This window comes from Pseudorca crassidens, chromosome 11, assembly GCF_039906515.1.
Source record: "Pseudorca crassidens isolate mPseCra1 chromosome 11, mPseCra1.hap1, whole genome shotgun sequence".
Lineage (NCBI taxonomy): Eukaryota > Metazoa > Chordata > Mammalia > Artiodactyla > Delphinidae > Pseudorca > Pseudorca crassidens.
Window position 1 is genome coordinate 82,175,017 of NC_090306.1, and position 27,156 is coordinate 82,202,172.

Consider the following 27,156-nt stretch of genomic DNA (forward strand, 5'->3'; position numbering starts at 1 on the left):
TTCATTGTATTTTGCAGTTTTCAATGTATCTTCACATACAATATCTCTTTTAAGCCTCACCACTCAGGGAGGTGGATATCATCATTCACATTTACAGATCACTTAACAGTCACAGAGAGTTTTACGACTTTTACCCAAAAACTCAAATGAAATAAGGGGTAGAGCTGATAAGTGAACCTGTCTTCTGAATCGAAATCCCATGTCTTTCTACCGTATTAACATGTCTATTGTGTTAAGTGCTTTTCTTAAATATCCAAGATTGGGGAACATCCCATATAAGTGCTAGTTTTTTTCTCCTCTTTTTCAGGCCTTGACTTTCTACCACAGTTGAACTCAGTGTTTCCTCCAAGAAAAAATCCAGTAGCTTCAAGCACTTCAGTGTTGCATTCTAGTCCTCTTAATGTCTTTATGGGGTCTCCAGGGAAAGAAGAAAATGAAAATCATGATCTGACAGCTGAATCTAAGAAAATGTATCTGGGAAAACAGGAACCTAAAGACTCCTTCAAGCAGGTATCTGCCTATAAATGATATTGAACTCACTGTGTGTGTTTATCACTAGCAAGTATGATGCATCTCATCACTAGAAAGCAGGCAGCTGCCACTGGATATGTCCTAATTATTGACAGTGCTGTGCACTTACTAGGTAGAAAATATTCTTAAATCTTGATGTCACATGTTAAAAACTGAAGATTACTTTTGAAATCTGTCTTTGGATATGTTGGAGGTAACAGCAGGTGTAATCTTACACTGTTTGTTTCCTAAGACAAGATACTTGATTTAACTGTCTGTGTAAGAATATTTTATACCTGACTTCTTTTAGAATGTATTTCCATTGTAGCACAAAGCACCAAGTTGGTGGTCAAGTCTTTTACTCTAAGTCTTAGAGCAAATTGATGGTGCTGAGAAGGTATTTCATCATCATTACCTTCTGCTGTAATCTAATAGAGTCTATTGTGCAGTATGTCTGTTTATTTTCATTTTTATTTTTTAGAATGATATTGAAAAGATCATTTAAGAAGTACAAAAAAGTCTTTTGACTTATTTTTGAAATATTTCTGACCAGTTATCACATGAGAGTTTGGGGATTTATTTATTTAGTTTTTTGGCCTGTGATTGCCATTTTAAATGATATTCAACTGCAGATTCTTAGTAAATGAGCTTTTGCTTATCATGTTATCATTGGAATTGTTTTTGATTAGTAAAGTTGATTTATTTTGCCACTGGCCCTAGCAACATTTTTTTCTCCTTCAAGATACCTTTCTATTCTTCCTTTTTCTGACCGTACTTACTGGAAAAAAGAGAAAAGTAGATACAAATTATATGGATAATATGGATAAAACCGGAATTTATATATTAATTGTTTATTTTAAATGTGAAGTTTGCAAAGTTGATCTCTGGTGCTGAAACTGGAAATCTAAATACCTCTCCATCATCCAACCAAACAAGAAGTCCTGAGAAATTTGAAAAGCCAGAAAAAGAAATTGAAGGCCAGTTTATATATGAACTTCCAGTCAATGGATCCTCAACTCCAAGTAAGTACATAAAACTTCCTGATGTTTGAGTGCTAAGTTGAAAACTCCCAGTATTTAACTTGAAAAGGATAAGTTAAGAGAGTGATCATAGACGAAAAAGTTCAAGGAATTTAAAATTTATGACACTTCTCTAGTGTGTGACTCTCTTACTAGAAGACGACGAAATGGGTATGAAATGTTAAATTCAGCCACATTGATTTGGTACTCTTTGGGTGTGAATTTCATTTTCAATCCAATACGTAAGTGTCTTGATCTACTATGGTACAGATAGGAATATAGGACCCTTTGAAAATGGGTCATTAAGTACCTGAAATTGTCTTTTTTTTTCCATATTAAAGTTCTATCTATAGAGTTCATGGCAGAGACCCTAAAAACTCCATCACATTTAAAGTGATATTAGGTTCAGCGATAAGAGTTACCTATACAAAAAGCTCTTTGTATAGTAGTAGCTCTTTTATATAGATACCTATATTTTAAGATTTCTGTGGATATATTGCATTAGCTTAAACTCTAGGGCCTTGCCTGTAGAACTACTTTACTCCTCTGTTCCTTCTGTTTGTTTCTAATAGTCTTGGTTTATCTAGTTTGTGGTGTGGCTTGTCACATTCATCTTTTGTAAGAGAAAATGATTCAGAGATTCTTCAAGATTAATTCCTCTGTCGTATGTTGTTACATTAGACACTTGGCAGTTTAGGTAGGTAGGTAGGTAGGTAGATAGATAGATTGATAGAGAGAGAGAGAGATAAATGACTCATTAGAAATTAATGTCATTGAAAGTTTCTAAGATTTGTATTCCAGACAGTGAATTTTTCTAAATGTCACAAGATCACTGTTTCTTACCAGTTTTTCAAGTTTTCTCTTGCCAGATCATATTTAGAAGTGTTTGATGTCTCTTAGTCCAAGTTGACTATTAATATTTTGTCCATCTTTAATTTTAGATCCAAAGATAGCATCTTCTGTCACTGCTGGAGTTGCCAGTTCACTATCAGAAAAAATAGCTGATACCATTGGAAATAATCGGCCAAATGCACCATTGACATCTGTTCAAATCCGTTTTATTCAGAACATGATACAGGAAACATTGGATGACTTTAGGTAATTGAGAAATTATCTAGACCTTGACTAGCTTTTTTTATTAGGTGTAAAACTGTAACTATGAGTAATGTTTGTGGTTACTACTTTTGCCTAAGTTCTGGGGTCCATAAAACCATAGAAAATATGAGTTTTGTTGATCTTGAAGTGTTGAGTTTATTTTGTATCAGCTAGGAAAAGGCACATTTCCCTAGGGCAGTTATTAGATAACTTGGCAGGATGGTGTAGCAGGCTGGCTGCCATTGTGGATCTTTTTCATCATCAAACTATGGACAGATTCTGGTAAGCTCAAGTGGGATTCTTACAATATTTATAGATCACCTGTTAAGTATGCTATGTGCAGTAATGTAGTAAAGATATTTTTTAAAGGAATTCTGAATATTTTCAAGTAGAATGCATCAGAATGTAATACTTAATTTTAAAAAGTTCTTGCCTGGACCTGTCCTTGTCTCTCATTCTTTGAATTTTGAACGTTGTAAGAATGTTCTAGAATGCTGGTTCCTTTTACCTGTCATCTCAATATATTTTGAAAGCTATTTTCAATTATTAGAATCTTTTGCATTTTTTTTCCTTTTCTGACCTTTAGTTACTTAGTACTCTTGCTCAGATTTGGAATACCATGGGCAAGAATGTTGGAGAAGATGTGCAGTTTTTGTTGGTGCATGTTTCTTTTTAATGTTAAAAATGTTTTGAAAAAAATTTTTAAATGTTAACAAATATATTTTTAAAGAAAAATAATCATTTTGACATTTATAATGTGCCTAGTATGTACTGATACTAAGGATACAAAAACGGATGATCTGCCCACAAAAGCATTATAGTTTAACTAGGGTAGACATAGTGTGGGCTGCTATGATGTGTGTTTCTTTGATGTTAATTAACTCATTTGTAAATAGGGCAGTAATGACAACATGATAAGGAAATTTTGGTGGTTCATGTAACAGCCACCAAAACAAAGTACGTGAACACAGGTAAAGGCAGCAAATCACCTATCCATGTCCATCTCTTCCTATTCCCTTCCTCTTAATTTGGCTTGGCTATGTGCTTTGTGTTAGGAAGTGCTTATTTTGTGATTTTTTCCCCATCTTTGGGCATTTTATCCTTGCCTCCATGCTTGACAGCCCCAATCCTTTCTTCTATCTTGTTTCCCCTTTTACCAAATGACCCTCACTTTTTTTTAAGGTAAAATCTTTGATTATTCAATATTTAAACTATGCTAGTATTTTTATTAGGATTTAATTGTTTTTGTTAGTGCTCAGGTTACAAAGATTATATAGGTTTTGAGTGGTCTGCCCAAGTCCTTTCTCCTTAAATCCTGTTACTTTCTTTTTTTTTCTTTTTTTTTCTTTTTCAGTATTACTGTGGTAAGAATACTTACCATGAGATACCCTCTTGGATTTTCAAGTGTGCAATATACGGTATTGTTAACTATAGACACAATATTGTAACAGCAGTCCTCTTGAACTTACTTTGTGTATTGAAATTTTATACTCGTTGATTTTCCCTTCTCCCCAACCCCTGACACCCACAATTCTGTTCTTTGCTTCCATGAGTTTGACTGTTTTAGATATCTCATATAAATGGGGTCATGCAGTATTTGTGCTTCTGTGTCTGGCTTATTTCACTTAGCATTATGCCCTCCAGGTTCATCCACGTCACATGTCAAGATTTCTTTCTTTTTTAAGGCTGAATAATACTCCGTTATATGTACATACCACGTTTAAAAAAATCTGGTCCTATTATTTTTCCATAAACAGTTTTTTAAAATATATGAGATATTTCAGGAATGCATATATAGGGCAAAATGGCAGAATTGTCTGGTTACAGCTGTAATATAATGTGAATAAAGCAATGTTGAAAACACAGAAAGGGAGAAGTTCTTCTGGGGCAAATGTAGAAAGAAATCATGCCTTGTGTGCCTGTGCCTGGGGATTGAGGGTGGGTAGGGGCCTCTCTCTGCTCTTCTGCCCCTCTGTCAGCCATAGGGAGCCTCTGCTTAGAGGACCCAGAATGGCTCAGAGGATTTCTGCAAATCCGCCTGCTCTGACTTCAGCCTCCAGTAGGTGTTGCCAGCTGTACCTTACAACGGAGGGACAGAGTGGGCTATTGAGAGGCTCTCTGCTAGCCATTCTCCCTCAGCTCTGGAGGCTGACTTCTCTGTGAGGGCCTGGAGTGCTTCAGAGGGGTTACTGTCAGTTCTCCTCCCCTGCCCTAAGTCTTCACCAGGCTCTGTGCATCTGTGCCCTAGGGGCTGTCTCTCAGCCCTCCTGCTCTGCCCCTAATTTTTACGTGAGCACTCAGTGAAGTCCTGTGGCAAAAAGTTGTTGAGGGAATGGAGACTTTATTTTCGGCTGGGACTCCTTGGGATTCTAAACTGTCTTGACAGTCTTCACTTGACCTTTAAAAATCTATAAAAATTTCAGCTAGTTCTCTTTAGCCTATCAATGGCAGCTTTCTTCCCCTGCTGCCCTGTCTAGGATGAAAACAACTGTGGGTCTTTCTTCTTCTGGAGGGACTCACCATTTTCTGGATTTTAGTTCATTTAGATTTCTTTGCACTCTTAAAGTTGAATTTATTTAAAATGTATGATTTTATAGGTTATCTGGCTTGTTCTCTTTATTAGGGCTGGGCGCTAACATCCTAAGCAGAAGTCTGTGGGTTTATTTCTGTTGTCTTTAAAGAAGATATAAGTTTCTTGCAAGCAGATCATTTCCTGGGTTTTAGGTTTTCTTAGGGCTATTTTATTTCTGGTTTGCCTTTATTCCTAGGGTTTAGTCTGTGCCCTTTTAAGATGTGAGCTGAATGTCTGGAGTATTCACCAGGCCTTTTTATCTTGGTGGGTCCCGAACTTAAACCTCCAATTCTTCATCACAGGGCTCTCAAAATCCTTTTCTCCTCTTTAACTGCCTTTTTTTTTTTTTTTTTTTGCGGTACGCGGGCCTCTCACTGTTGTGGCCTCTCCCGTTGTGGAGCACAGGCTCCGGACGCGCAGGCTCAGTGGCCATGGCTCACGGGCCTAGCTGCTCCGCAGCATGTGGGATCTTCCCGGACCGGGGCACGAACCCATGTCCCCTGCATCGGCAGGCGGACTCTCAACCACTGCGCCACCAGGGAAGCCCTAGCTGCCACTTTATGTTTGTTTTCCTGCCATCTAACTCAGTACAGGCATTGCTTAGGAGTCAAAGATGTCTTGAGGGGAAATTGCACAGATTCAGGTTTACTTTCTACAGGTACCCCCTTTCCAGAATCTTGGACCTTGCAGTGCTGGCTGCCTTGGGAGTTCTGAATTCTAATACTCCCCAACCAAGTGAGACTGTCTCAAACTCCAGGCCACTGCTCTCATCTCAGCCTCTTTTTCTCATAATATGGAATCAGCACATCCCGCAGAGGGAAAAGCAGAGGTAAATGTGGAGGTTACCTAGTAGACTCGCCTTCTTTACAAGACCATGGTCCCTCCAATCCTGGCTACTTTAGTGGTTCTACGATGCCTTCACTTTTTGTTGTTGTTGTTTGTGTTTGTTTTTTAATACAGCTCTTGTCATAACTCAAAGCAGAAGAGAAACAAATTTTTTAAAATATCTTTTAGTTGCAACAGAAGAAATAAGGTACTTAGGAATAAATCTAACCAAAGATGGTAAAGATCTGTGTGTGGAAAAACATTAAAAAAAATTATTAGAAAGCATTAACACTTAAATAGGAAGATATTATGAAGCTGTCAGTTCTTCTAACTTGGTCTATAGATTGAATGCAATTCCAATCAAATCCCAACTTGGTTTTTTGGAAGATGATGATGAGATAGTTCCAAAATGTATATGAAAGAAGGAAGATATGGAATAACCAAGACACTGGAGAAGAATAAGGTTGAAGGGGACTAGTTTGTCAGATAGATAGGCTATCATTAAAATAGTGTATCATTGGGCTTCCCTGGTGGCGCAGTGGTTGAGAGTCCGCCTGCCAATGCAGGGGACACAGGTTCGTGCCCCGGTCTGGGAAGATCCCACATGCCGTGGAGCGGCTGGGCCCGTGAGCCATGGCCGCTGAGCCTGCGCGTCTGGAGCCTGTGCTCTGCAACGGGAGAGGCCACAACAGTGAGAGGCCCGCGTACCGCAAAAAAAAAAAAAAAGTGTATCATTAACACAGGGTGGACAAATTGCCCAAAGGGATCAAATAGTAACCCCCCCCAAAAAAAGCCTATGTATATATGGAAATGTGATATATGACAGAGGAAATGTATATATCCCTGTTGCATGCTATTTAAAAAATCAGTTCCGTACAGGGTAAAAGTTTAAATGTAAATGGAAACATTTTAGGCATTGTAAGAGAATTTATATCAATATATGACTTCAGGGTTTGAGAAGTTACTTAAAAATAAGAGGGTACACTACCTATAAAAATAGATAGATAAATTTGCATTAATATTAGGTTAGTAAATTTGAGAATATTAATAGGAATTGTTTATCCCAGGACACTATTAATAAAATGAAAAGACAAAAGTTATCTGCAGTACTCATATAACCAATAAAGGACCAGATTATGTAAAGAACTCTTATAATTTTTTTAAAAAAGACATTCAGTAGAAAAATAGTTTAAAGACATAGGCAAGCATTTCACAGAAGAGGAATGGTATATGAACATAAGGAAAGATGCTCAGCCCTACAAATTAATCAGACAACTGAAAATGCAATGGGATACCATTTCACACCCAGTAGATGGGAAAATATTGTAAAAAGCTTGGTAACACCAAGTCTTGGTGTGGATGTAAAGCTAGATGAGCTCTGTTATACTGATGATGAGTGTGTCCATTGATACTACCACTTTGGAAAATAATTTCTGTTATTTTGTAAGTCTGAGCAGTGTACCTCTGGATCATACCTATAACTCAACATATCTACTCTTGGATATATCATCTACAGAAATTGGCACATGTGGGTTGGAAGACATATACATGATTGTTTATAACAACATTGTAATAATAAACACTTGAAAACAATTCAAATTGACAGGAGAATGTACACACTAGTATAAATCAGTGAATTACAGATATGTAGAATATGAAACTTGAAAACATGATACTGGATTATTTTTTAAATGTCCACTACTCAAGCCTACATAGGATATGGTACCCTTTTTGTAATGCTCAAAAGCAAGCACAACGAAAATAGACTGACTACAGATTCTGTGTTATACATACAAACATACATATATATATATATATTTCTTTTTAAAACATTTCTTTGCTCAAACAAAATTCAGCAGCGTAGTGACTTCTTTCTTAGGCTTCTCCCAAGAGGTAAATGTTGGAGTCAGAGAGGAGCACACAGGAAGCTTCTATGATTTTGGTAATGTTCTAGCCCATAAGTTGTGTGGCAGGTGGCTGAATGTTCCTTTTATTGTTATACTTCATAACTTTTATGTCTTTTTCTTTGGCTGCACCGTGTGGCTTGCAGGATCTTAGTTCCCTGACCAGGGATTGAACCTGGGCCACGGCAGTGAAAGTGCTGAGTCCTAACCACTGGGATGCCAGGGAATTCCCACTTTTATGGCTTTTGTAGGCATGAATTAATTGCATTTTATTGAGTAACCTCTGTTACACCCAAAAAGGCTCTTTTCATTCTGCTGGAAGTTTTTTTTTTTTTTTTTGATAGCTTAAACATTGATAATAGTTAAAACATTATAACCTAGGGCATTATCTGTATTTCATTGTAATATAAACCTGTGTCTTTCCTTAATGATAATTTCTGTATTAAGGAATGTAGTATAATGAGAGTTCTGGAGGTAGACAGCCTGGGGTTATATCCTACTCCACCATTTACTAGTTGTGTGACATTGGATAAGTTATAACTACTCTGTGACTCAGTTACTTCATTGGTAAAATGGAGGTAATAATTGCACCTCGTTGTGAAGATTAAATGAATTCTTACATCTGAAGTACAAGAAACAGTGCCTAGCACAGAGTAAATAAATACTAGGTGCAGTGGTATTTTTACTATTGTAATAATAATTATTAACAGTAACGTGAAACAATAAGAGTTTAGCCATTTTCTTGAATGATCTAGAGCTGGTAAAATTGTTATAATTCTAATAAATATTTTACATTCTTCCCTAGAGAAGCATGCCATAAGGATATTGTGAATTTGCAAGTGGAGATGATTAAACAGTTTCATATGCAATTGGTATGTATTGACATATTTTATTGTAAGTGAGCATAGCTGTGGATCTAAAAAGTCCATAAAGGGGTGATGTATTTTTACTTAGTTATATCTAATTGCTAAGAAATAAACAGGGAGTTTTAGAAATTTAATAAGTAAAATAGATTTTAACTAGTCACCCTTCTTTGTAACCTGTGATAGTTACAAAGATATGATATGATAGGATGATAAAAAAGTATGATAGCTACTTTTTCACAGCTTTTTTTTTGCAGTAAGTAAGCAAAAATCTTCCGAAATGTACAAATATAAGCTTTCCAAATATATAAATTTCACCAGTGCTCTTTCATTTATATTAACAAAGTAGTAAGGGTGGTTAAGTTAAAAAAAAAATCATTTAGTTAGTTAATCAAACCTGAGAAAAATGATAGCTGAAAATATGTAAAACGGCTTGCCAAATAAATGAGATGGCAGTAATTTTAAAAGCTTTTTTTTCCCCTTTTCTAGAATGAAATGCACTCTTTGTTGGAAAGATACTCAGTGAATGAAGGTTTAGTGGCAGAAATTGAAAGACTACGAGAAGAAAACAAAAGACTACGGGCACACTTTTGAAATTTCAGTGAATACTTTAATGTTTTGTAATTTGGGAAGCTTCTGGCAACACAGAGCTACATAGATTCAGTATTGTTTTCATGGCCTCTGGGAAAATTTTTTTCAAGTAAAAGGGTGATGGGATTGTATACCAACCACTATTTCATCTTTTCTGTCAAAAATATTTATATTTTTATATTAAAAACTGTACACTGTGTCATCTGCCTAAGAGGAAAGCCAACAGAATCTTTATTTTCTGAAAGCTTTAGCTATACACTAAGTGCCCTTTTTCATAAGAAAAGAAAATTGTGCAGAAAAAAAAATAGATTATGTATGTTTTTTAATAACCTCTTTTAAACATAATATTTTTGGTTGACAGTTGCCTTCCAAATTTTTTTGGATGTTTGATGATTAAAGAGTTTGAGATACCTTCTATTTTTATGGAGAAAGTAATTTTAATTGGTGTTTTGGGTTTCTAAGCAGTTAACTAATAAAACACAAGGTTGATTAATAATTTTTTTGTTAACTTGATGAAGTCAAGTATGACTATTATTTATTGTACATTTGATAAGAAAATTTTCAGAATTTTGAATTGCACAGATTACATTATATCTATTGCATTTATGTTACTGTATTATACTTCTAACAAATCTCTACTCCTGGTCAGTATTTTTTAGCTAATTTCACTTTATGAAAACTTTTAAGGGTTTATAAGACTCAACCAGAACTGCATATCTGCTGATTATCTCATGAATTAATAACATACAAAATTATACTATAAAGTTTCAATCAATATAATTCAACTTATAAACAGTGAAAATTTCATATTACATACTAAATATTACAGTATTAGTGCCATTTTTTTTCTCCCAAATGAGGTGTGGTTTATTTTGTTTTGTGGTTTATATCATTAACTTTCTCTAATTCTTTGTGTGTTGTGTGTAATATTTTATACTATTGACCTTACTATAAAATAAATAAAATTAAAAAAAACACAACAGGAAGGTTAATTGTCAAAAGAATTCACACCTCTTTGATAATATGTAGATGTGTACATCTGCCTGCTCTGATCTACATTTTTAGTGATATAAGATTAGGAGGGCCACTGGCTTGTTTACCTTCTTATAGTCTTTTGTCCCAAAGATTTAAACTATGTACCTTGTATATAGCACTCCTGCCCAATTTTGACTTCTGAGATGAAAGTATTTACTAAAAGAACTCTATTAAAAAAAAAAGAAGAAATGTAGCTAGCTTACTAACTTTTTTCCCCTAAGTGATGAGAGATTTTAAGGATATATTAAATAAGTGTAAACATACTAATAATTACTTCAAGAAATAAAAGCAGATTACTTTGTCCTAGTGCGGCTCAGAGAATACATTTGTATTAAAGCTTTAGGAGTGCTTCTATAATCTTTTTTCCTGACAGGTTATAAAAGTATTATGGCTTGTAACAGGTTTTCTTATACATCATTATCAAACAGATTTAGAAGACATAAAAGTGTGTTTTGCTACATGCTGTATTTAAATCGGTTAATATTTTCCTATTGCCTTTTTCTATAAATGCACATAATGTGTATTAAAAGAGGTTGGATAAATAAAATAATTTTAGTAACTTTATGCATAAAGATGAAACTTTTTTTTGTCATGGAATTTAAAAGCTAAATAAGCACGAAAAATTTTAAATGGTAAAAATGGGAAACTTGAAATTGAATTTTAGCCTGTGGCCAAGATAGCATAATAGAGATTGGATTTATACAACTGAATTTTAAAAAGACCCAAAATATTTGAAATAATTTTCAAATACTGAATTTTTGAAAATAAAAAACTCAACTTAGATTCTGTACCTAGTGAGAATACCTTTTGAAAATGAAATAAAACTTTTTCAAACCTAGAAAGGCTGAAAGAATTTATCACAAGAAGACTTTTGCCCTACAGGAAATGTTAAAGGTACTGGATAGAAATCTTCTATGCAAAGGAATAAAGAGCAACAAAAATGGTAAATATGTGTACAAATGTAAGGCTTTTTTCCCTTATTTTAAATTTTCATTAAAGGCTAATAGACATTTAAAGCAAAAATAATAACAATGTATTGTGTGGTTAACATATGTAAAGTGAAATGTCTGAGAAGAGTATCATCAAGGGTGAGGGGAGGGAAATAAAAGCATACTACTCTTAAGATTCTTATACTAACTGTGAAGCAGAATAATACTACCTGAAAGTGGAATGTTATAAGCTAAGAATGTATACTGTAAACCCCAAAGCAACCACAAAAGAAAAAGTTACAACTAGTAAACCAACAAAGATGATAAAATGTAGCCATAGAAAATAATCCAAAAGAAGGAAGGAAAAGAAGAAAGGGGAACAAAGAATAAATGGGACAAATAGAAAATAAACAGTAAAATAGTAGATTTAAACAGCAGTATCAGTAATTGCATTAAGTATAAGTTGTCGTTACCCTCATTATGAGAGTGAATCTTTTTTATCCAACTGTATACTGAATCCATGAAATCCACTTTAAATATAAAGATACAAATTGCTTAAACATAAAAAGACTAAATAAAAAATTAGAATGTATAATGAACTGAATGCAAATGAAAACATTATAATTTGTGGGAATCAGCTAAAGCAGTACTTACAGGGAAATTTATATCATTAAATACCTGTATTAGAAAAGGAAAGGACTCAATAACTTCAGCTTCCACCTTAAGCTAGAAAAATAATAGCAAGTAAAACCCAAAAGGAACAAATGAAAAGAAAAAAGATTAGAGAAGAACTCAGTGCGATAGAAAACAAAATCAATTGAGAAAATCAGTGAAATTAAAAGCTAGTTCTTTGAGATCAATAAAATAAACATTTAGCTAGATTGATGAGAAACATAAAAACCCCCTTAAATTACCAATATCAGGAATGAAAGAAGTGACATCACTACAGATTCTGCAGATATTTCTGACAAAGAAAATGCCAAACCTAAATGGCTACACTGGTGAATTCTTTAAAATATTTAAAGAAGAAAATATCCCAATTCTCAACAAATGCTTCCAGGAAATAGAAGAGGGGATAATTCCCAACTTATTGTTTGAGGTCAGCATTACCCTAACACCAAAATCACAGGAAAACTACAATATTTATCAGAAGTACAGATAGAGAAGTACTAAACAAAATTTTAGCAATTGGAATCCAATGATGTATAAAAATAATACATATGACTTAGGCTTATCTCAAGAATGCAAATTTGGGCTAACATCATAAAATTAATGTAATTCACTATGTTAACAGACTAACATAGGGAAACCATATGATCATCTCAATAAGTGCAAAAAGAGCATTTGACAATATCCAACATTTATTTCTGATTAAAAATTCTCAGCAAAGTAAGAATGAAAGAGAACCTCTTCAACTTGATGAAGGGCGTCTTTTACTTTTTTTTTTTTTTTGCTGTGCTGCATGGCTTGCAGGATCTTAGTTCCCCGACCAGGGATTGAACCCAGGCCCTTGGCAGTGAAAATGCGGAGTCCTGACCACTGGACAGCCAGCGAATTCCCAAGGGCATCTTTTTAAAAATTTTTAAAATTGAAGTATAGTTGATTTACAATAGTATATTAATTTCAGTTTTGCAATATAGTGATGAAATATTTTTATAGATTATGCTCCATTTAAAGTTATTACAAAATAATGGCTATATTTCCCCGTGCTGTAAGATATGTCCTTGTTGCTCATTTTATACAAAGTATTTTGTGTCTCTTAATCTCCTACCCCTATCTTGGCCCTCCTCTCTTCCTTCTCCTCACTGGTAACCACTAGTTTGTTCTCTATATCTGTGAGTCTGTTTCTGTTTTTTTATACACATTTGTTTGTTTTATTTTTTAGATTCCGCATATAAGCAATAGCAGAGTATTTGTCTTTGTCTGACTTATTTCACTCAGCATAATACTCTCTAGGTCCATCCACGTTGTTGCAAATGGCAGACTTTCATTCTTTTTATGCCTGAGTTATATACATATAATATTACAATATATATTATATATGTATTATATATATCACATCTTTATCCATTCATTTGTTATTGGGCACTTAGGTTGCTTTCATATCTTGGCTGCTATAAATAATGCTGCTATGAACACTGGGGTGCCTAAATCTTTTCAAATTAGTGTTTTCGTTTTCTTTGGATATATACCCAGCAGTGGAATTGCTGGATCATATGGTAGTTCTAGTTTTAGATAAAGGGCATCTTAAGAAAAACGTGCAGCTAACCTTGTACTTAATGGTGAATGGTTTTTCCCTAAGATCAAAGACAAAGCAAAGAAATTAATGGTATCCATATTACAAAGGAAGAAGTAAAGAAGTCTCTTCACAGATGATGTATTCAACTATATAGAAAACCCTATGGAATATATTAAAAATTTAATACTAATACGTGAATTTAATAAGGTTACAGTATACAAGGTCAATATACAAAAATCAATTGCATTTCTATATACTAGCAAAAAACAAATTGAAATTAAAAGTTAATACTACTTACAGTAGAATCAAAAATATGAGATACTGAGGTATAAATTTCATAAAAGTTATGCATGACCTGTACTCTGAATTCTACAAAACATAACTGAGAGAAAGTAAACCTAAATAAATGACATACTGTGTTCATAGACTGGAAGGCTCAACATTGTTAAATGTCAGTTTTTACCATGTTGATTTTCAGATTCAATGTAATAATAAAAATTTTAGCAGAAAATATTTTTCTCTTCAGCTATGTCTAATTTAGTATTTACCTAATCTGGTAAGTATTTAATATCATCTATTTTATTTTTTAGCTTAGAATTTCCATTTTGTTCTTTTTTATAGTTTCTAATTCTCTTGGTGAATCTTATAATTTAATTCCTTAAATATATTAATTTTAGGTTTTTTAAGTTAAATTTTATTTTTTGTAAACTGTGCTGAAACAAAGCTATAGAAAAAGTGTGTGTAGTACATAACATACACATATATGTGTTTATCGCATATAACTTTTATAGTTAATTTGAATTTATCTTGAGTAAACAAGGATAATTTAACAAATCCATTATTTTAAATCACCACAATAAGGATAATCTCAATAGATACAGAAAGAGTATCTGATAAAATTCCGCAAATTGGTAAACTATGAATAGAAGAAATTTTCCTTATCCTGAGAAAATATATCTTCCAAAAACCTACAGCAAATATTTTCTTTCTTTTTTCGTTTTTAATTGAGATATAGTTGATTTACAGTATTATATAAGTTTCAGGGATCTCCCTGGTGGTGCAGTGGTTAAGAATCCACCTGTCAATGCAGGGGATACAGGTTTGAGCCCTGGTGCATGAAGATCCCACATGCTGTGGAGCAACTAAGCCTGTGCACCACAACTATTGAAGCCTGTGTGCGTAGAGCCCGTGCTCTGCAACAAGAGACACCACTGCAATGAGAAGCCCGTGCACCGCAACCCCCGCTGGCCACAACTAGAGAAAGCCCGTACGCAGCAACGAAGACCCAATGCAGCCAAAAATAAATTTATAAGTTTCAGGTGTACAACATAGTGATTCACAATTTTTAAAGATTATACTTCATTTATAGTTATTATAAAATATTAGTTACATTCCCTGTGCTGTACAATACATCCTTGCCGCTTATTTATTTTTTACATAGTAGTTTGTACCTCTTAATCCCCTACCCCTGTCTTGCCCCTCCCTTATTCATTTGGAAGTCTGTGTCTGATAACTAATATCTGGATATCCTATGCTTTTGTTTCTATTTTACATTATTTCTCTCAGTTTTTGGTCACATTGTGTCATCTGGTCTTCTTGAATATTTCTTTATTGAGTTATTGATATCATGAAAAATTGTAGAAATACTTTGAGTCTCTGAATGCTATTATCTTCTCCCTGAGAAGATTTCCACTGTGGCAGGCAGTTAGGCTAGGGGAATGAGCACGCCCATGTCATCGTAACGCAATCAGGGATTGAGGTGTTTCCAAGTTGGGTTTAAATTCCTGGTTTATTCTTATTTTTAAGGTGTAACCCTTCAGAGTTCCAAACAAACTCTTGAGGTTCCAGTAGGACCATCCTACTTGGCAAGTCATGAACTCTAATTTTTAGTCTCTCCACTCTATTTGTTTTCAAGATTCTTCTTACCTTGTATCAATAAGGTTTAGATGTATTACTTTGCAGTTAAAGTTAACAGAATGCCAAACAAGTTAATACTGTAGATAATCACTGCATATTTCTAGTAAAAAATTATTTTATGTATTAAATTATCAAGTTCCACATACTTAGATAGGTGGAGCTCTTAAAAAAGACTACAGAGTTAAAAAGGTAAAGACAGAGTCTGTTTAGATTTATGTTATTTGTGGGGAAATCAAGGGTGTGGCTATGGAATCTATAGTTAGAGTGAGGTCAAAATTATTTTCATAACAGTACTAAGTAAGACATTGTCCTTTTTCATTCTTATTTTCTCATGAGCATAGAGTGAAGTTTTCCAGTGCTTATGTGACATGTGATTACATCATTGCCCTGATATCTAATGGAATGGGTTCTTGTACTTTCTAGAATTTTCTAAGGTAAGCTCTTTGGAGTCTTCAATAATTTTTAATAGTATAAAAGATACCTGAGGCTAAGAAAATTGAGAACCTGTGGTATGCCTTTTCAACTGGTAAAAAGGACATTTAGGAAGCTTAAGGGCATGGTCCCACATTAGTCTGATATGCACTTATTAGTAACAGTAATTAAGTCAAGAGTGAGAGAGAGAAGCATGTCTAGAAAGTAATTGTGGGTATGACTTTTGACTTTTGGCTCACTGGGTAGACTGGAGTCAAATGCATAAACATTTACAAAGTGTTTTAAACAGTTGATTTAGCAAAATCACTGCTGCCACTTAGGACTAAAAGATGGAGGCTTTTCAAAAATATAAAAAATTCTCCAAGCCCTGAACTTTGTAATCCAGGAGGCAGGCTGAGAAAGTTGCTCTGTTGCCCAAATGGCCTATCTTCCAAAGCCCTTTTCAGAAATGGTTGAGGAGGATGAAAAACGAAGGACATCTTGAAGAGCAGTCAAAAACATTGTGGAGAACAATGGATTTGGGAGGCGCCCCCAGGAAGCAGAACCCAGGCCTAATTAAGAAACATTTCCCATCCACAGAGCAACTTGGGCTCAGTTGAATTTCAGAATTGCTGTAGGCCAGTGACTGCTAGGAGCCTCCCATTCTTCTAAAATGGGAGTGTTTATTGCAGTTATCCTGTCCTGGTTTCAGTTTGTAGGCTCCGTGTGTGTGTGCGCATGCGTGTGTCTCGGCAGTTGCTCATTATTCTGTTCACTGAACAAAGAGCAATCCATTGTTCTTATCAAGATGAAACATATCTGAATCTAGTGTAGATTACAAGGTCTTGAACTGAGCCTGATGCTGTGATTGGATGTGACTTTTAGAGTCCTTGGGTTGGGGTGAGCATATATTGCATTTAGGAAGCACATGAATTATTGTGTTCTGGAGGCCAGAATGTGGTATTTTGCATTATTGTCACCAGTCCTAAACCCCTAGCTGTATTCCTGCCCTTTGCCATTTGACTTTGCAGTTCCTACTACTAAAGAGGTGGAATATGTTTCCTCTCCTTGTGACTTTGGGTTTGGCCATGTGGCTTGCTTTGGCCAATAAAGCAGAAATGATGGTGTGTCAATTCTAAGCCCAGGCTTTAAGAGGTCTTGCATGTTTCCACCCACTCTCTTGTACCTCTGACATGGACCTTAAAAAACAAAACTAAACACAAAAAGCTTCCTAGGCTAGCTGCTGGTCCCGAGGAAGATGAGACGTGTGATGCAGAGCTGTCTCAGCCAAGCCACTCAGCCAAACCCAGCTTTAGTCCAGCCCAATAGATCCTCAGATCTATGGGAACAAATGCCTACGATTGTATGCCACTGGGAGCTTCTTGGTTGTTTATTGTGCAGCAATAGCTGACTGATAAACATCTTGACTCACCTTTATTCCAGCTGCTGTGATTTGGAACTTCTTCATACTTTGCTGAAATTTATTGTAAGAGCCTCTTACCTAGGCTTTTTGCCTTACTCTGTTTCTTCTTATCTGTTGCATACACTTCTATAATACTAGTGTTGTCCTCACCAAAAAGGCAAAACTAATTGTCCATAGAAAAAGCCCATGTGTAGTCTTTGATGTGGCATCCTGATCCTTCCTGCTGCTCCACAGCCCTGCCCCAGATATTTCAGTCTCAGGTACCAGAAAGTACCATGCCATTTCATAGCTCTGGGCAATCACTTTCATTGTTCTCTCTGCCTTGCAAACTTCTACAGATCCTTCAGGACACTTTTCACATGTCACCTCTTCTGTGACACTTTTCCATGACCTAAAGCAATCATGATCTCTTCCGTGCATCCAAAAATTCACTTCCTATCACTATTATAATTCTTATGGAATTGGGTTGGTTTGTCTCCAGGTCTCTCTCCCCACTGGGCAGAGGCCATTTTGGAAATCTCTCTGTAGTTGCAATATCTAGTATGGTGCTTTGACCCCAAGAGAGGTTCAGTATCATCTCATATCTAATTTTATCAATTGTTGAATATATGGAAAACATGTAGAGATTGTTATAAATTATTAATTTCTGTATGGTATTTATGATATTTGCAATAAACTGGAAATTTGGTTAACCCTTCACACATGTCAAATAATAGGACTTATAGTAGTAGGATAAATTTATGAACAAAGAAAAATGACAAGAATGGTTGAAGATAGTTGACATGCCCTTGATGTAGATATTGTGGGTCCTTTTCAAGTGAAATCTGACAACCAGCTCACTTAAAATTAAAATGTTAAAAATCAATTATGGGGCTTCCCTGGTGGCACAGTGGTTGAGAGTCCACCTGTCGATGCAGGGGACACGGGTTCATGCTCCGGTCCGGGAAGATCCCACATGCTGCGGAGCAGCTGGGCCCGTGAGCCATGGCCAATGAGCCTGCGCGTCCGGAGACTGTGCTCCGCAGTGGGAAAGGCCACAACAGTGAGAGGCCCGCGTACCAAAAAAAAAAAAAAAAAATCAATTGTGCCTCATTTTGCATTCTGACAAATTGAACTTTTCAAAATTTGTTTGAAGCACATCTTAGGTCAAAAGACACCTACTCATTATTTGAATACTAGTGAAATGAGAAAACATTTTATTTCTCATTTTTTAAGATGATCATGCACACTAAATCTTTATCTGCCAAAATGAAACAAGAATATCTGGATATTTAAATATTGCTATCGTTACTGAACCCTTTTTAAATATCAAAGTTATTGACTTTGGCAAAGAACCAAGTTGCCTAAATTTAGTAGGAGGGAACAGCTGGAATGTGGGCCATACGAAGAGCTTATACAAGAGAAGACTGGAGAGGAAGGTGGTCTAGATCAGGAAGGGCTTTGTAAGACATAGCTAAGAGTTTAGAATTTATCCAGTAAACAGAGGGATGTTTGCCTGTAGATTACAGAATAAGGGGACTGACTTCTCTGTTTCTACCCTTCTTGTTAGAAAGTATGCACACTCTTAAATCCATTTTTTTTTTTTTTTTTTTTTTTTGCGGTACGCGGGCCTCTCACTGTTGTGGCCTCTCGCGTTGCGAAGCACAGGCTCCGGACGCGCAGGCCCAGCGGCCATGGCTCACGGGCCCAGCCTCTCCGCGGCATGTGGGATCTTCCGGGACCGGGCCCCTGCATCGGCAGGCGGACTCTCAACCACTGCGCCACCTGGGAAGCCCTGACATCCATTTTGTACAACAGGTTTGGCTTTCTAAGTATGAAACGGAAATAGCACATCCTCTGAGTGTGGGTGTGAGATGATTTGGGTAAATCTATAGGATATCCCAGATGAAGAAGTTTGGCTTTGCTGGGGTTTCTCTCAGGATTAGTGGTAGATAATACTCGCAGGCATTATCCCCTGGTCTGGGCAACTCCCACAGAGGATTCCATTCCAGACTGTGCTTCAGGAGAGGTGTTCCAACTGACAGGGCTCACTTTTGCTCCCTCGTCTTCATTTTTCTTCATCATTCATTCAGTGAACAGCAGTCACCTGCTATGTGCTAAGCACTGGGGATCATACTGAAGAGCACACTCATCGAGCAGAAATGACAGATGCAGAGACTGAATAATCATGTGCTAAGAGTGGGGAATGGATATATACACAGGGCACTTGTGGAGGCAGCAGAGAGGGGTATTAGTAACAATCTGAAAAGGTAGAGTAGTATCTGAGACGGCTTCTTAGAGGAAATAGGAGATAAAAGTCCTGAACTGAGGATTAAAGATGAATAAGTACCTGGTAAAGAGGGAGGAGGACATGCCTCCCAGACAGGAGGCTGGAAATAGCATGCACAGGACCTGCAAGGGCCAGGCAGGGAAGGCAGGATGTGAGTTGCAGAGATGAGCCATGTCAGATCATCAAGCATGTACCTTGGGAGCATGCCAAGTACTAGGTTCTCTTTGGAGGAACCAATAAAGGGTTTTAATCAGGGACGTGACACAAATTTAGAAATATGATTCTGACCACAGTGAAGAGAATGGCTTTGAGACGAATTAGACTAAGGGCAGTGATGTAGTCTTAGTGTGTTTGGGCTGCTATAACAAAGTACCATGACTGCGTGGCTTATAAACAACAGAAATATATTTTCACAGTTCTGGAGGATGGGAAGTCCAAGATCAAGGTGCTGGCAGATTCGGGCCTGCTTTCTGGTGCACAGGAAGCACCTTCTCACTGTGTCCTCACATGGGAGAAGGGATGAGGGATCTCTCTGTGGCCTCTTTTATAAGAACACTAATCCTATTCAGGAGGGCTCTGCTATCATGACTTAATCACCTCCCAAAGCCTCCACCTCCTAACAACATCACCTTGGGGGTTAGGGTTTCAAGATATGAATCTGGTGCAGGGGGCAACACAAACATTCAGACCATAGCATTCATCATTTAGGAGACTGTTTAGTCCTCCAGGTAAGACACACTGAAGGTCTGAACCATCAAAAGATTAGAGAACTATTGGAAGGTGAAATAAGCAGAGCTTGATCAAAGATAGTGGATTTAAACTGGAATGTATCTAGAAGCTACCTGTTGTACATTAGGTGGGCTCTTGGTTTGAGAAGGCTTTTTAATATTTAATAATTATCCTATAAGCTCTAGTCTTCAAAGTGTTTTAAACATTAAAGGTATGAACAGAAATTTAACAGTTTCCAACATCTGTTGAACATCCCCTCTTTAATACCTACAGATATGAATTGTTGTGATTTATTTTTGAATATGGACGCATCTTTTGTTTGGGGGATAAATTCTACATGGTCAGGGAGGACTCTTCTTTTCATGTACTATTGTATCTTTTCCTGGTATTTTACTTCAGAGTTTCAATTCTATTTTCATAAGCAATATAAACCTATAATTATCTTTGCTAGATTTTTTTTTGTTTTTTTGTGGTACGTGGGCCTCTCACTGTTGTGGCCTCTCCCGTTGCGGAGCACAGGCTCCGGACACGCAGGCTCAGTGGCCATGGCTCACGGGCCCAGCCGCTCCGCGGCATGTGGGATCCTCCCGGACCGGGGCACGAACCCGTGTCCCCCGCATCGGCAGGCGGACTCTCAACCACTCCACCACCAGGGAAGCCCTTTGCTAGATTTTTGTATGGGGATAAGTTAGCTTCTTAACAAAATTAGGTTAAATTAAGTGATGTGTTTATCTGGTCTAGCATATTAGTTAGATTAAAAATGATGTTATAAAGTTATATTTTAAACCATATATGTTTATTATGTTACTTGTGAACTTATAAGCAAGATGAATGGTCTTTTTATGCCTATCTTTATAACTTGAAACATAATATCTTCATTTTAAATTATTGTAGAGGGTCTGAATCCCTTCTTTGCTTTTATTACATATAAATTGAACATATTAGTCATAGCAATGACTTATTTGATGCTGGGCCATCAACTTCCTATTATAAAATTATTCCTGTGGGAAAACACTGACTCAAATAGCAGAGGTGAGGAAGCATTGCAGCAAGGCAGGCTGTGGACTGTTTCCTGTGCTGTAGTGTGTTGTGCAGTAAGTGTGCTCTTCCATTTGTTTTTTTATGGTTGTGTTTTGATCTTTAAATCTGCTATCTTTTTTTTTTCTTTCACCTGAGAGCAACTAGTTGATTAAAATCCAAAGAAACTACTAAGAATGCAAGCCTGAGGGGGTGGGGGTGGGGGGAGTTACACATTCCAGTAAAGTAGAGCAAATCAATTTAAAGCATTGAATTGTCACTTCCTTTTACTGGGGAGTTGGCTACAAATGCACTTAAATTTTGTTCTAGCCAATGTATTCTTTCAATTGTTCCTTTAGTATTTAAGCCATTTTGGGGGGGGAAAAAAGTAAGAAACACATGACAACAACAAAAACGTCTTCACTAGCTTAGAATGTGTATCAGTTTTCTATTTCTGCATAACAAATTGCCACAAATTAGCAGCTTCAAATAACCCACATTTATTGTCACACAGTTTCTCTAGGTCGGGAGTGTGGCATGGCACAACTGGGTTCTCTGCTCGGGATCGCACAGGGCTACCGTCAAGGTGTTGGCCAGGGCTGCATTCACATCAACAGGCTTGACTGGGTAAGAATTCATTTCTAAGGTCGCTGGCAGAACTTGTTTCCTCGTGGCTACATGCCTGCAGCCCCTGCTTTTTGCTGGCTGTCAGCTGCAGGTTGCCCAAAGTTTCTTGTTAGCTTTTCCAACATGGCTGTTTACTTCATCATCCTCACAAGTGGAGTTTCTTGCTTCGGGGAACATCCAGTCTCTCTTTTGAGGGATTTCATCTGAATAAGTCTGTCCCTTCCTCCTCCAACCTGAATAATCTCCCTTTTAATTGGTCAACACTTGATTCAGGACATTAATTTCATAGGCAAGACTGTAGTTTTGGCCTGCCTTCAAAGGAATGGTGAGGGAGGTGACATTAAGCTGAGATTAGAAGGATGCTGGCAGTAGGGCTTCCCTGGTGGCGCAGTGGTTAAGAATCCACCTGCCAATTCAGGGGACATGGGTTCGAGCCCTGGTCCAGGAAGATCCCACATGCCGCGGAGCTACTAAGCCCACGCACCACAACTACTGAGCCTGCGCTCTAGAGCCTATGAGCCACAACTACTGAGCCCACGTGCCACAACTACTGATGTCCATGCACCTAGAGCCAGTGCTCCACAACAGAAGAAGCCACCACGGTGAGAAGCCCGCGCACCTCAAAGAAGAGTAGCCCCCACTCGCTGCAACTAGAGAAAGCACACTCGCAGCAAGACCCAACACAGCCAAAAATAAATAAATACAACAAACAAACACACAAAAAACAATGAGATTCGTTGGCATCTAGATATTAATGAAAGCCTCAGTAAGTATGGGGTCGCCTAAGGAGAAGTTATAGAATGAGAAGGGGCTATAGTCAAGATTTAAGGAATTCTAACATGTTAAAAGACAGGTAGATGAGAGTGCTTCAGTGCTGGAGACTGAAAAGAAGCCGAATAATGAGTAGGAGAGGAAATAGGGAAACGTGTTATCATCACATAATTAGTGAAATCCTGCCGAAGGTAATAAAGTAGTGTTGAAGGTTTTGAAACAGTGATGAGATTAGAGCTTTTCCTTAGGAAAGTTCATCTGGCAATAGTGTGCAAGGAAGATTAGAGGAGAACCCGGAGTGAAGGGGGGCAGTTAAGAACTATTCCACAGAAAAGGTAGGTTAGATTTAAGCAATGTCATGGAGGTAGAAAACTTTGACAACATGCCGGGATTGGTTGGGCTCTTACAGCTTGGAGTTTGGACATTAGATGTTTTATTAACAGGAACATAAGGATTCAATATTCCTCAGACCAGTGTGTGTTTGAGCTGGACTATTTTTCAGGCTTGTGCCATCTTTTAGTTATGGTAAGATGCTTGAGGCAGTATGTTTTTCATATATATGAAATTTCAAATTCCAAGAGTCTTCTCCAAATTTAGGGATTACTCTATGCTCTATTAGTCAGTGTTTTAAGTAAGTTATATAGACTTCTGTCGGCACCCTTTTAGATTTTCTTTTAATGCAGAAAAATCATGTAATCATAGGGCTGGGGGGGGTACCTTAGAGATCATTGATTTCAATCTGGTTTTCTGTGAGTGATAGGAGGCCCATGGAGGGTCTCTATCCATGTACTAGTGGTGTCACCATCCTTAGGGGCTTGTTTTCTTCTCTAGTTTTTCCCCTCCCTCTGTCAGTTGTTCCACTGACTTCTCGGTGTTGTCAGATGGCAAAGGTATCAGAATGTAGCACATATTTCATTTATTAATAAAGTACATCTTAAGAACCTACCATGTACTACTTATTGTTTTAGGTTGTGGATATAAAGAAGAAAGCAGATGAGTCATGACCCCAAATTTTCCTATTTTGAGGGTAGTGTTTAATTAGTTTCCAGTACTCTTTAATATCGCATAACATGATAATTTTCTTGGCTGCAGTCAAATAAAAAGTAAATGACATTTTTAATATATATAATGTGAGGACTCAGGGAGAAGGGTTGAAGAATGGATCCCCCATGGACATGGAATATGGATTTCAAGATTTAGTCAATGTCGTAGTAACCACATGTACTTGGCGTCATAATTCTTTTACGTCTTGTAGTTATTGTTTATAGCATGTACAGTGTAGTGTAACTTGGTGTGGAGTCAGGCAGCAGGTTCTTTCTATTCACCCAGATTTTCTGTTCTTGAAGCTTTTGATAGATAGTATTCTTTGAGACATTCAACTCTTTTTGCTTTCATAATGAATTTTTGCTTATGAATTTTCACTTTGTCCTGGTGTTTATCAATCTGATGTTTGACTTGCTGTCTAGTGTATGCAAGCATACTCTTACCTTCAATATAGTTTTGGAGTAACGGATGCCTTACTCCTGTGGTTCTGAATAATACTGATAGCTGACTCAGATCCCATCCTGTTCAGAGAGTAAGCAGTCATTTATTCAATCAATTTATTTGTTCAATTTATCCTGTGACTCTAAGTCCACACCCTTTTATCAGAAACACTTTGGGGCTTCAGAATTTATAATTCTTTGATTTAATAAAGGTAAGAGTTTATACCTTGTATGGTCTGACCATTCTGGCGGGGTCTGTAAGCAGCATCCTGTAATGACACACATTAGTTGTTCCTTAGCCAAACAGGAATATTCACATTAAGTGGGATAAGGAAGGACTGTGGGCAGCCTTGTGTCCATGAGGGTCATGTCTGTTTTGACACCAAATGAGCCACAAAGGGACTTTTGGTTTTCAGAGGTTTGTGGATTTTGGAATCTTAGATAAGGGAATGTTTGCTTGCTTACGAACAAGGTGAATAAGAGGTAGTGTTTTCACTCAAAGGACACAGACACTTCTTGTTTTGTCCATTAGACCTTTCCTGTTTGTTGTAAGCCAGTTCAAATGTGTTTAGATTAAAAAAAAAAAAAGGGTGGTGGTGGTGGTGGAGTAACTTATTGATTCAAGAATTGAGAATTCTAGCAGACAGATTTTGGACAATGCTGTATCCAGGGCTCAAATGATACCATAGGCTGGGTTTCTCTTAATCTTTCACATGCCTTCTGTTCTGGGGATTTCGGTCTCTCTGCCTCTGTATGCTCTAGGGCAACTCTTTGGTGGTGGCAAAAATGGCTAGAGCAGCTCATTTCACAGTTAAATTTTCTAGGGAGGAAAAAGAGCCCCTCTTCCTGTTGGAGCATTCCCAGGAAAAATCTTCTTGCATTTCATTGGCTCTGATCTGGTCACATGCCATCTGTCACTGAGGTCAAGGGGTCACGGAGGTCAGGGAGATGAGATGTGCTGATTGGCTTAGACCTGGATCACGTGATCCATTTTGGCATCAGGAGAGTCAAGCACATGAACTGAGCAGGTGGGGCTTTCTCAAACAAAGATTGGGAGCTGTTGCCAGAGGACGTGGGGAATGTTGGGTGGCAAAGCATTAATGTAGCCTTGCTGGTTGACACTGGATTTTCTTTGTAATTAAAATTCTTCTGATGGAATCCAGTGGAGTTAATGTCAGTATCTTTTCAGCTATTTATAGCTTTCCTGCTGATCATATAGCAAAACATTATTACTCTTTTATATGTAACAAAATAAATATACAAGAGCCTGTAAGTCTAGAATCAAATTTGACTCTAATCTGAACTCATCATCAAACCGTAATCATTAGGAACTTGTATCCCCAAGGAGAATGTGGCAAGCCTTAAGGCTCTGAACAATGTCATTAGGGAGGAAGTTCTGCTGGGGGACGCCTGGATTGTCTTTTTTAGTACAGGAATGATAACTCAAAGCTCTCTAGCTAGATATGTTGTTACTGTTGTTTTACTTTTTCATAAAGAAGCAGTTTTGCAGGATGGTTAAGAATATACAGTCTGGAACCCAAATGCCTTCATTTGAATCTTTGCTTCAACTATCAATACTTACTTGGATGAGTTACTTAACTTCTTTGTACTTCAGTTTTCTTGTATGTAAAACAAGTGTTATGGTAGCATCTACCTCACTAGGTTGTTTTGAGGATCACATGAATTATTACATGTAACGTATTTAGAATGGGGCTTGACACATAGTAAGTGTGCTATAAACATTAGCTATTATTATTATTATTTCATAGGGTAACGCTAACTCTGAAATTCCCCATAGTGAAGTAGGAATCTTTACAGCATGGATATTAACATTTCTGTGCGTTTAACTAATATTGCTGGTGCCCTGTGTACATTATTATGGGAAATACCATTTATTTTATTATCAGGTTAAAGTTTAAAAAATAAGCCAACCATAATTTTTTTCAAAAAGCATTTATTTTGACACAAGAGGTTCCAGTCAGCCTTATAAACTTAGAAAGTGGAAATCTTCCCTGAACTGATGGAAAATGAATCCGATTTCAAATTCCAAACCAGATTCCTGTTTGTGTTGCTATTCTTCTCCTAAAAGACAAAACCTGATGTTTTCACAGTGTATATAAAACGAATTTTAAAATCCATATATAGCACAGTGTTTACCACCCACCCCTGTCTGTGGTCATGAATATCACAAATTCTTTAAATTTCCCAAACATGAGATAAATGTCAGACCATTCTGTAAATTGACTTTATGAAGCATTTCTGAGCTGAGCTTTCTGACATTCACACCAATGTTTCCATAGTAACTAATGTGTTCAGAAGGAGAAAAGCAGGAGGAGATGAAAAACAAAGGAGATGATCCAAATAAAAGAGATGCATAAGTAAGGGAGAGTAGAAGGTTCCATAAACTTTGAACCATTGCTTCTTGCAGGAGACAAGCATTCTTGTTCACAGGAGCAACTTGCCCCGCTGACTGACTGACTCAGGGGTCCTTACTGGAAAAAACTCCCAAAGCTTGACCAAGTGACACCCGACTACACTTGGACAACGACACAACGATGCTAATTTGGAATGTTCCTTTCCCCCTTTTATTTTAATCTTATTTTTTCTCTGTTTGGAGGTCCCTTAGTTACCACGGTAACAGTGAAGTAATTTGTGCCTGTCACTGAACTGTCAAAAAAAAAATGCAGTATCAAGTCAATTTAAAGAATAGTTAGAAACAGGGTGGGGGAACATAGGTGTTAGCGATCATCACAATTTGCAAATATTGAAGTAAAGAATGCTAGAACTCTACTAAAATATAGGTTCTCTTTTCACATCTTATTAAACGGTGGCCTATCAGTTGCATTTAAGAGCAGATTTTAATGATCAATTATTCTCTTATCATGTCCAGAGCACGGCACCTTTTTCTCACTAAACTTCAATGAAC

At 36.9% G+C, this 27,156-nt stretch overlaps 1 protein-coding gene across 4 annotated transcripts in view; it reads left to right on the top strand.

The window, feature by feature from the left end:
* NEDD1 (NEDD1 gamma-tubulin ring complex targeting factor) overlaps positions 1-10,978 on the top strand; it is a 45,037-nt gene extending 34,059 nt beyond the window's left edge. For 2 of the 4 annotated variants that reach the window (XM_067697615.1, XM_067697616.1), the window contains exons 11-16: positions 308-510; positions 1,379-1,532; positions 2,471-2,627; positions 5,855-6,025; positions 8,731-8,797; positions 9,278-10,978. In XM_067697615.1, the coding sequence (XP_067553716.1) occupies positions 308-510; positions 1,379-1,532; positions 2,471-2,627; positions 5,855-6,025; positions 8,731-8,797; positions 9,278-9,382 (857 nt within the window). In that variant the 3' untranslated portion in view covers positions 9,383-10,978. Of the gene's footprint in view, positions 1-307; positions 511-1,378; positions 1,533-2,470; positions 2,628-5,854; positions 6,026-7,900; positions 7,964-8,730; positions 8,798-9,277 lie in introns of those variants that run through there. The other 2 variants (XM_067697617.1, XM_067697618.1) reach the window with 2 other exon arrangements.
* The last annotated feature ends 16,178 nt before the right edge of the window (positions 10,979-27,156 follow it).